At 44.6% G+C, this 11,145-nt stretch overlaps 1 protein-coding gene across 2 annotated transcripts in view; it reads right to left on the reverse strand.

Annotated features, from left to right (window-relative positions):
• pi4kb (phosphatidylinositol 4-kinase, catalytic, beta) overlaps positions 1–8,795 on the reverse strand; it is a 13,122-nt gene extending 4,327 nt beyond the window's left edge. Inside the window, exons 1-10 of one of the 2 annotated variants that reach the window (XM_062422030.1) lie at positions 8,696–8,795; positions 7,482–7,592; positions 5,147–5,908; positions 3,963–4,328; positions 2,711–2,938; positions 2,194–2,421; positions 1,318–1,427; positions 1,134–1,238; positions 899–1,022; positions 556–821 (exon numbers count right to left, since the gene is read on the reverse strand). In XM_062422030.1, the coding sequence (XP_062278014.1) occupies positions 556–821; positions 899–1,022; positions 1,134–1,238; positions 1,318–1,427; positions 2,194–2,421; positions 2,711–2,938; positions 3,963–4,328; positions 5,147–5,893 (2,174 nt within the window). In that variant the 5' untranslated portion in view covers positions 5,894–5,908; positions 7,482–7,592; positions 8,696–8,795. Of the gene's footprint in view, positions 1–555; positions 822–898; positions 1,023–1,133; positions 1,239–1,317; positions 1,428–2,193; positions 2,422–2,710; positions 2,939–3,869; positions 3,883–3,962; positions 4,329–5,146; positions 5,909–7,481; positions 7,593–8,695 lie in introns of those variants that run through there. The other variant, XM_062422031.1, reaches the window with a different exon arrangement.
• Positions 8,796–11,145: the final 2,350 nt, after the last annotated feature.

The raw sequence follows: 11,145 nt of genomic DNA on the forward strand, positions 1-11,145 counted from the left end.
TCATGGTGTAAAGTGTGTGTGTGTGTGTGAGTGAGAGTGTGTGTGTGTGTGTGTGTGTCTGTGTGTGTGTGTGTGTGTGTGAGAGTGTGTGTGTGTGTGTGTGTGTCTGTGTGTGTGTGTGTGTGTGTGTGTGTGTGAGTGTGTGCGTGTGTGCGTGTGTGCGTGTGTGTGTGTGTGTGTGTATGTCTGTGTGTGTGTGTGTGCGTGTGTGTGCGTGTGAGTGTGTCTCTTTGTGTGTGTGTGTGTGTGAGTGTGTGTGTCTGTGTGTGTGTGAGTGTGTCTCTGTGTGTGTGTGAGAGTGTGTCTCTGTGTGTGTGTGTGTGTGTGTGTGTGTGTGTGTGTGTGTGTGTGTGCGTGTGTGTGTGTGTGTGTGTGTGTGTGTGTGTGTGTGCGTGTGTGTCTCTGTGTGTGTGTGAGAGTGTGTCTCTGTGTGTGTGTGTGTGTGTGTGTGTGTGTGCGTGTGTGTGTCTCTGTGTGTGTGTGAGAGTGTGTCTCTGTGTGTGTGTGTGTGTGTCTGTGTGTGTGTGTGTGTGTGTGTGTGTGTGTGTGTCTCACCTGTCTTTAACCTGCAGCAGGTAACAGATCAGACTGTATCCGGCGCAGCTCTGGACGAAGTTCCTCTGAGCGGTGAGGAAGGCCTCTGTGGTGGGAGCGCCGTGTTCCTGCAGGAAGTAGTCGAGCAGAGACAGCTGGCTGTGCTTCTTCACCTGGTGGAGCGACACGGCGTTCATCACCGGCTCGATCATCCCGCTGTCCATTGACAGCACCAGGATCTTGTAGGGCTTGATCCAGAGGGGGACGCGCTCCTGCTCCCAGATCGACTGCGGGGGAGGAAAGCTGCGGTCAGTGGTTCTCAGGGGGTTTAGGTCATGTGACGTGTGTGATGTCACTGCGTTACCTTTAGCTGCTGCAGCACCTGGAAGGCCAGCAGCTCCTGTCTCAGGTCGTCTCCACATTTAACGATGACAGACAGCAGCCTCCAGTTAGGAAGGTGACCATAAGGAGATCCTTCTCTGATCCTCCTGAAGGTGAACGAGCAGGCAACAATCCAACAGTCAGAGTACAGTCAGAACTACTAACTACAGCTACACCTATAGTTATAACTACAGCTACAGTCCTTGACAGTCACCTACCGGACTTTCTCCTCCCAGGGCTCCTTCAGGGCCACAGCTGACGGGTCCTCAGGGTCCCGTTTGAAGGTGGTGGGGGTCTGAGCCAGCTGCTCCGACAGACGCCGCCTGAGAGCCAGACAACACGTTAATGTTTTAATACAGATGTGAGGTATATCAGAGCCGTGCATGCTGTGTGTGGACAGACCTGATGTCTCCAGCAGCGATGAACACCGGCTCTTTGCTCTCCAGACTGGTGATGCTGTCCACTGAGAACTGACTGATGTTGTCACAGCTGTTGGTGTGGATCTCTGGGAGCTGCAGGGAGAGAGCGACAGCTTTATACGGTTTCATTATCAATTCATCTGTTGATTAGTGATGCCTGTAATCATTTCTAAGAGCAGTTTCAAACGTCTTGTTCTGACCGAGCAACAGTCCAGCTGCTTAAAAAAAGACTAAACAGAATAATCGATCATCAGAATAGTTGCTGGTTTGTTTTTTGTTAGTCGACTAATTAACTAATTAACTGTTGCAGCTCTGCTTTTATCACAGCAGACGATCTGTGTGTCTGTGGAACAAAGAGAGTCAGTGGAGTTTCTCCTCGATGTCTCTGAACACACACTCAGGACTCTGCTGATGATTTAATGATCTACACGTTTACATTCTACACACTTCATCTGTGACTTTGGTGGACAGCTACAAAGACTACAATACCCATGATCCTCAGCTGCTATGTAGACGAAGTCACTCAGAGTAATGAATTCAAAACGCTTCGTAACTGATGTAGTAAATAAAACACGTTGTCATGGTTACTGAATTCGCTAAAAAAATGCCCCTGCAGACTTTAGTGACAGGATTGGCTGTTTCTTGCTGAATTGCACCTTGGGAGTTGTAGTTTATTATACTGTACATTTTTTACATCAACAGTTTGTAGCTTCGACTTTTTACTGAATATGCAGAAAGTTTCCAGCCAGATGTTTTTATCCTTATTTCTGTTTAAACATGCTGTTAGTTAACCTCTATGATGTCACAGGTTTCTGATCCAATCAGAAGAGTTTCTAACGATGACATCACATCCTCCCACCTCCACCTGCAGCTCTCCGATGTCGTCCACCGACCAGGCCTCGTCGTCGTTGTCGTAGTTGGGGACGGTGGAGAAGCTGCCGGCGCGCTGCTCCGCCGTCATGCCGCAGTCCGGCAGGTTCTCCACAGACCGCGTGCTCCTGATCCGGTTCTCCGGGATCCGCATGGGAACGTTGGACGTCTCGAAGTTCTCACACTCCAGAACCTCCACGTAGATCAGGTACGGAGCCTGCAGGGGTCAGAGGTCACATCGGTCACATGACTGGCTGAGGTCATCGTCAATAATTAATCACATTTAAACAGGAAGTAGATGAGAAAATGTTTTCTGATTTAAACTGTTTGTCCATTTAGAGAGAATATATTAGAGGATTATGGCAAAAATGTCTAAGTGGTGTAACCATAAAAACTTTGTACCAAATAATTCAACTTGCTTAAAAACAGTAAATAGTCAATAAAACACCATATCAACTAGTTTGGCTTGATGTGCAGCAGCACACAGAGGACACATGACGTCTCACCTTGTCTTTAGAGTTCAGGACGACGGCCTGCGTGTGCGGCACTCGCACCACGTGGTGGTCGAAGGCGGCGGTGGGCAGCCACACTCTGGCCGGCAGTTTGTGGTTGAGCAGCGACAGCTCTGAGATCAGACGCTGAGTCTTCTGCTCTTTAGTGGGAAGAGTGGCGAGGCGCTTCCCGATCCCCATCAGAGACTTTATGAACTCCCTCTGAGGGGCCAGACGCACTGGCTGAGAGACAGACGGGGGGGGGGGGAGACAGAGAGAGAGAGACAGAGAGAGACAGAGAGAGAGAGAGAGAGAGAGAGAGAGACAGAGACAGAGAGAGAGAGAGACAGAGAGAGACAGAGAGAGAGGTTGTTAGAGGACAGACAGATGAGTGATGATGTCATCAGTTTGAGTGATGATGTCATCAGTCAGTTTAACCCGGACACACAGACCGCCAATCAGTTTATGGATCAGTTTGATTGATCAGAGGAAACATATGATCACTGGATGTTATGTCCTGATTGATCCCTAACCCAGAACCAGAACCCGAACCAGAACCAGAACCCACACACAGCGCACCCTGCAGGCAGGAAGTGGACTTACGGGACCAGTTAGAAGCTCCAGACTGTCTGAGCTGGAGCGGCTGTCCTGAGGGTCAGAGGATGGTTTACATTTTATTTGATTTATAGTCTAAATGTTCTTTATGTTCAGATATAAGATATAAAACGCCCAAAAATAAATCTTTAAAAAAACAAAAGTTAAACTATTTTCAACTTCTTCTCCACACTTGGCTGCAGATGGTGGTTTCCATAGAGATTCCATGGCAACAGCCGGTTTGACCTCAGCAACCCTGCAGCTAGGACCAAATGTTAATAACACAGAGGAGCAACGCTCATCTTCCTCCTCACCCCTCATAGAACCTCCCATTCCCTCCCACAACATCCCAGTACCCCCAATACCTCCCAGTCCTTCCCAGTACCTCCCGATACCCCCAATACCTCCCAGTCCTTCCCAGTACCTCCCAGTACCCCCAATACCTCCCAGTCATTACCAATACGTCCCAGTCATTAACAGTACCTCCCAGTCCCTCCCACAACCTCCCAGTACCCCCAATACCTCCCAGTCATTCCCAACCCTTCAGATTATTGATTATAGATTACAGATTATTGATTACCTCGTCCTGGCTGCTCTCCACCTTCAGTTTAGATTATAGATTATTGATTATAGATTATAGATTATAGATTACAGATTACAGATTATTGATTACCTCGTCCTGGCTGCTCTCCACCTTGGGGTTACTGGAGGTTCTCTTCAGGTTGCTGCTCAGACTGATGCTGACGGTGGCGTCTGATTTGGAGCGTTGATGTGTGCGTTTGGTGGGGGACAGACCGTGCTCTGCTCCCAGGGGCCCGGGGCCCGAGGCGGGGACCGCCAGAGGACAGAAGGGGGTCAGAGTCAGCTGGTCCCTGCGAGCTCGAGGCCCCGCTGGTTTGAGTTCGTCTGACAGGATCAGTTTCCTCAGTTTGGTTCCTCGAGAGTGACGCTGTGTGGAGATGTGCATGTCTGAGGAGTACGCACCCAGCAGCCAGGCGCACTGCAGGGAGAAGGAGATGCTCTGTCTGCAGCGGTGCACCTAAAATACACAGGTCAGAGGTCAGAGGTCACCTGTAACACACACAGGGAGGTGCAGTGATAAAAGCTCTACAGCAGGAAGCAGAGAGAAGATCTGGAGACATTTTTGATGCCCATGTCATGTGATCAAAAGCTCCAGAACAGCCACTAAAAGGCTCCTGAGCTGAAACAGTTTAGTTTATTTTTTGTTTCATTAAGGAGAACACTGCGCTCCAGCTCTTAATTTATGCTATGGTGTTGCTGGATGGTTGCTATGGTGTTGCTGGGTGGTCGCTATAGTGTTGCTGGGTGATTGCTATGGAGTTGCTGGGTGGTCGCTATGGAGTTGCTGGGTGGTTGCTATGGAGTTGCTGGGTGATTGCTATGGTGTTGCTGGGTGGTGCTATAGTGTTGCTGGGTGGTTGCTATGGTGTTTCTGGGTGGTTGCTATGGTGTTGCTGGGTGGTGCTATAGTGTTGCTGGGTGGTTGCTATGGTGTTTCTGGGTGGTGCTATAGTGTTGCTGGGTGGTTGCTATGTAGTTGCTGGGTGGTTGCTATGGTGTTGCTGGGTGGTGCTATAGTGTTGCTGGGTGGTTGCTATGGTGTTTCTGGGTGGTGCTATAGTGTTGCTGGGTGGTTGCTGTAGTGTTGCTGGGTGGTTGCTATGGAGTTGCTGGGTTGCTGCTATGGAGTTGCTGGGTGGTTGCTATGGTGTTGCTGGGTGGTGCTATAGTGTTGCTGGGTGGTTGCTATGGTGTTGCTGGGTTGCTTGACTGGCATCTTATTGGAGGATAAGCTGACAGCTGATTGGTTGATGAGCTGTGATTGGCTGTACCCACCACGTAGGGCTTGATGGCGTCCCCCACATCCTCGTCCATGTGGATGTACATGTTTAGCAGCTGCGGCAGGTAGAAGTCCACGTCGTCGTGCGGGAAGCTGAAGAGGCGGTTCCCGATGTAGGCCTGCACCCCCGGCTCCTTGGAGTTGTGCAGATAGGAGATCGCCATGGAAACGTCGAACAACTTGGACTCGAACAGGCGGAGCAGCCACGACTGTTTGGAGGGGTTGGTCCTCTGCCGCCGCCGTGCGCTCTTCACCGAGCCAGGAGCCGCGCCCTCGGGGTTGTCCTCTTCCTCACGGATCTTTGAGGGTTTGACGGTGGCGTTCAGAGGGGGGGCGGGGGCGGGGGCGGGGGCAGGGGCGGGGACAGGAGCGGGGGCAGGGACAGAGGCGGGGACAGGAGCGGGGGCAGGGACAGGGGCGGGGGGCGGTACCGGGTCTGGGGTGGGGTCGGGGGGCTCCTCTCCGTTCGGGAGGGGGTCGTCTGGCTCCACCTGCTGCAGCTTCACCTTCTGCAGAACCTCCCGACACGCGCGCTGAGCCACCTCAGCGTCTATCACCAGGCTGAGCTCTGCCACGCCCTCACTGATCACACCCAGGGGGGGGGTGGAGGCCTGGGGAGGGGCGGAGGAGGAGGGGGTGGAGGGGAGGGACAGGGAGGGGGAGGAGGAGAGGGAGAGGGAGGGGGAGGGGCTGCTCCGATCAGAGGGGGCGGGGGAAAGCTCCGGCTCCGTGTCCTCCATCATGGCCGCCCTCCTCCACTGAAACAGAGAGGTCAGAGGTCAGAGGTCAGAGTTGCTGTACGTCAGACATCTGTTTATGTTTGATTGTTGTTTTATTGTTTTTCTCTTAATGTTGCACTTTGTAACCTCCGATTTAAAAGGTGCTGGAGAAATAAAGTTTAGTATTATTATTATTATTATTATTATTATTATAATAAACGATGAGAGGTGAGCTGACTCTCAGAGGAGAATGTGCTTCATCCTGGAGCTCTGCGATATGGACTCAGAACTGTTTACATGTAACGTGATCTCATCTGATCTGGTGTTTACATGCATCTAATCAGAACAGATGTTTTGCAGCTGTGTGACATTGAGATTGATGTAAACGTCACGTAGGGCTGCTCGGTTATTAAAACCATTTTTTCTTTAACTTTAGAAACATGCTGCATTTATTGGACATTTCTGGTCCATTCGGCTTCATTCATTTTCTCTCCAATCTGCCGCTTAACGCAACACACAGCAGAACATGTGCGGAGGTATTAGTGCTGATGATAGTTCACACAACACATCCTGGTTTATAATAATTAGTCAGTAAACTCAGGAAACTGCTTTTTATTTACAGTTAAAACATTTCAGTGTTTCAGCTTCTGTCAAACTAACGGAGCCGCGGTGGCTTCCGGTCTGAGCTTTTCAAAGTAAAACCTTTGTTATTGTGCGCTATCTCATTATTATTAAAAATCGTTTATTAAAAATTGATTTTATTAGTTTTGAGATCGTTTGGCCCATAAATCGTAAACGCGATCAAATTTCGATTAATTGAGCAGCCTTAACGTCACGTGACCAAAGATGGACATCAGCACGGAGGAGACGCTTTATGTTGGTAGGCCTAGTTTGGGATGTGTGCCTGTACTCCCCCCCCCCCCCCCCCCCCCCCCCTCCCCCCGTCACGTCACATTTAGGCTACGTCAAGGTGGAGCAAACACAGAAACAACGCAGTGAGACAACTTTCCGTTTCACCGTTTACAGGATAAAAGTTTAACCTTTGATCGGTTTGGGAAAAAGGAAAATTCTTCCTCTCTGAAACCGAATGAATCCCATCCTGTTTTATACAGTTTCAGAGAATATTAGGCTCCATGTAAACCCGGCTAGTGTTTACAGCGTTAGGAATGACCAGAAGCTGTGACGCCTTTATGTTTATTATCTGCTTTTATTTTGTTGGATATTTGGTTTGTTTCGGCTGCAGTTATTTATATCATTGTATTTAGTTTAGGGCTGGGCTATATGGACAACATAATGTAGAGATGACTGCTTTCACAAAACGCTTTCACAAAACATTTGCTCTATGAGATGTTTGATAATCATCAGTAATGTAGATATAATGACAAGTGGGTCAAAGGTCAAAGGTCAATAACAGAACATCTAGATCAGTCTGTTAAATTCATCATTTTACAGAAATTCAGCCTCTAAAGGAAAAGAAACACTGATGACACAATATTACAATATCCTAAATCTCACGATATAATATAATATCAATATATTACGCAGCTGATTCTGTGGTTAATGTAAGTGAACTGTTCACGCTGTTCATGCAGCAGATGCTCAGAGGACTGACCTGCAGTGACTCCTGTAGATGTGAGGTCTCGGCTCTCCTACAGTCTCACAGCACTGTTTAAATGTGTGTAATAAACACACATGATGCTGCTGCTGCTGCTGCGAGTCGACACTGAACACAAACAAACATCACAGTTATTCCTCTGAGACATCACACCATTATTTTATTATATGTGCTTCTGTTAAACGTCTCACATTGAAGATCAGGAACTAATAATTGAATGTAATTGACATATTAGCATCAGTATTAAAGGAGCAGTGTTACAGTACAAACAGCAGATATAAAGGCTCATTGATAACAATAACACACTGATTATTATTTCTAATTAAAACACACTTATGAATATTATTTCCTCTGGATGACACTAAATTAAACAACCTGCTTTAGTTTAAACAGTTTTAGGTGTTTAAGACATTTAAATAAACAACTGACTGACTGTTCAGCTTTAATTAAACATCTAAATAAACTGAATCATCGTGAATAAACTTAATATCGTAATTAAACTGAATTATCGTGAATAAACTGATTATTGTGAATAAACTGAATGATTGTGAATAAGTTATTATCTGGATTAAACCGATTATCGTGAATAAACTGAATTATCGTGAATAAACTGAATTATCGTGAATAAACTGAATTATCGTGAATAAACTGAATTATCGTGAATAAACTGGTGATCGTGATTAAACTTAATTATCGTGAATAAACTTATCGTGACATTTTTACAGATTATAAAGATTTAATTTAAGTTTAATCACGTGACTAATGTTTATTTATTCCATTTTAACTTCATCGTTGTTGATCACTGTTTTCATTGGAGAACGCGATAGTTTAAATCAGCTGATTAAAAACATGAATAATAAAATCTGCTGGTGGTTAGCCTAGCCTAGCTTAGCATATAGCTAACAGATTAGAATTTAGTTAAAGTTTTTAAAGTTAGCATTAGCAGCTGCTAGCTTCAGTGTTAGCGCACAGGTTAAAGTTAACCGGTTAGTGACGCAGTGTCCGTTAACCAGCCGGTTAGTGGCGCAGTCACCGTTAACCAGCTAACCAGGCTTCATGTTAACTAACACAGCTAACCGGCTACAAGCTAAAGCTGTTAGCATTAGCATTAGCCGGCAGAACTGTGTGCTAAGCTAAAGTTAGCTCAGAGTCACGCGGCTGCTGCTCGGTTCTGTCACGTGAGGGCGCATTCACATGCACGCGTGTCCTACCTGCGGACAGGTGGGTGAGTTTAAAACGACACTTTATGTCCAGTTTGTGTCCTCCATTGATTCTGATCTTCATCTCATCATCATCATCATCATCATCATCAGGGGAACCTTCCTCTTCCTCTGCTGTCAGCGGACACATTCAGCTGCGACACTGCCACCTGCTGGACCGGAAACAGTCCAGCTTCAAAAATAATAATACGTTAATAATAATAATAAGTTAAAGTACTACAGTAAAAGTACTGCAGTATTATGAGTGATGTAGTATGCAGTATTACAGTAAAAGTACTGCAGTATTATAGTGATGTAGTATGCAGTATTACAGTAAAAGTACTGCAGTATTATGAGTGATGTAGTATGCAGTATTACAGTAAAAGTACTGCAGTATTATGAGTGATGTAGTATGCAGTATTACAGTAAAAGTACTGCAGTATTATGAGTGATGTAGTATGCAGTATTACAGTAAAAGTACTGCAGTATTATAGTGATGTAGTATGCAGTATTACAGTAAAAGTACTGCAGTATTATGGGCGATGTAGTATGCAGTATTACAGTAAAAGTACTGCAGTATTATGAGCGATGTAGTATGCAGTATTACAGTAAAAGAACTGCAGTATTATGGTGATGTAGTATGCAGTATTACAGTAAAAGTACTGCAGTATTATGAGTGATGTAGTATGCAGTATTACAGTAAAAGTACTGCAGTAATTATAGTGATGTAGTATGCAGTATTACAGTAAAAGTACTGCAGTATTATGAGCGATGTAGTATGCAGTATTACAGTAAAGTACTGCAGTATTATGAGCGATGTAGTATGCAGTATTACAGTAAAGTACTGCAGTATTATGAGTGATGTAGTATGCAGTATTACAGTAAAAGTACTGCAGTATTATAGTGATGTAGTATGCAGTATTACAGTAAAAGTACTGCAGTATTATGAGTGATGTAGTATGCAGTATTACAGTAAAAGTACTGCAGTATTATAGTGATGTAGTATGCAGTATTACAGTAAAAGTACTGCAGTATTATGAGTGATGTAGTATGCAGTATTACAGTAAAAGTACTGCAGTATTATGAGTGATGTAGTATGCAGTATTACAGTAAAAGTACTGCAGTATTATGAGTGATGTAGTATGCAGTATTACAGTAAAGTACTGCAGTATTATGAGTGATGTAGTATGCAGTATTACAGTAAAGTACTGCAGTATTATAGTGATGTAGTATGCAGTATTACAGTAAGAGTACTGCAGTATTATAGTGATGTAGTATGCAGTATTACAGTAAAAGTACTGCAGTATTATGAGTGATGTAGTATGCAGTATTACAGTAAAGTACTGCAGTATTATGAGTGATGTAGTATGCAGTATTACAGTAAAAGTACTGCAGTATTATGAGCGATGTAGTATGCAGTATTACAGTAAAGTACTGCAGTATTATGAGTGATGTAGTATGCAGTATTACAGTAAAGTACTGCAGTATTATGAGTGATGTAGTATGCAGTATTACAGTAAAGTACTGCAGTATTATGAGTGATGTAGTATGCAGTATTACAGTAAAAGTACTGCAGTATTATGAGTGATGTAGTATGCAGTATTACAGTAAAAGTACTGCAGTATTATAGTGATGTAGTATGCAGTATTACAGTAAAGTACTGCAGTATTATAGTGATGTAGTATGCAGTATTACAGTAAAGTAGTGGTTTGGTCCTCTGACTGATATATTATTATTATGACATCATTAGATTATTAATAGTGAAGCATCAGTGTTAGAGCAGCATGTTACTGTTGTAGCTGCTGGAGGTGGAGCTAGTTTACACTACTTTATATACAGTTAGCTAGTTTAGTCCAGTGGTTCCCAACCTAGGGGTGGGGCCCCTCCAAAGGGTCAGCAGATAAATGTGAGGGGGGGTGAGATGATTAATGGGAGAGGAAAGAAGAACAAACTAAGTTCTGATACACAAATGTGTGTACTGTGGACTTTTTCTCTAATCTTTGATTTTTGCTGAAATATTGGATCATTTGAACATTTATTGAAATGAAAGCATGTGAGAAGTTTAGAGGGAAAAATCAGTATTTGGTGGAGCTGTTAACAACTCATAGACATCTGAGATGTGAGCCGACTACACACTGCTGTCTGGTTTCATCTTTAACTATGTGTTGTATTTATAAAGCTTGTTATATTATCCATTGTGTCAAATCTGCATCTGAAAAGTAACTAAAGCTGTCAAATAAATGTAGTGGAGTGTACAGTATAAGTACCTCAAACTGTACTACAGTAAAGTATAAGTACCTCTAACTGTACTACAGTAAAGTACTAGTACCTCAAACTGTACTACAGTAAAGTACAAGTACCTCTAACTGTACTACAGTAAAGTACAAGTACCTCTAACTGTACTACAGTAAAGTACTAGTACCTCTAACTGTACTACAGTAAAGTACTAGTACCTCTAACTG

The sequence above is a fragment of the Scomber scombrus genome, chromosome 7 (assembly GCF_963691925.1).
Source record: "Scomber scombrus chromosome 7, fScoSco1.1, whole genome shotgun sequence".
Taxonomy (NCBI): domain Eukaryota; kingdom Metazoa; phylum Chordata; class Actinopteri; order Scombriformes; family Scombridae; genus Scomber; species Scomber scombrus.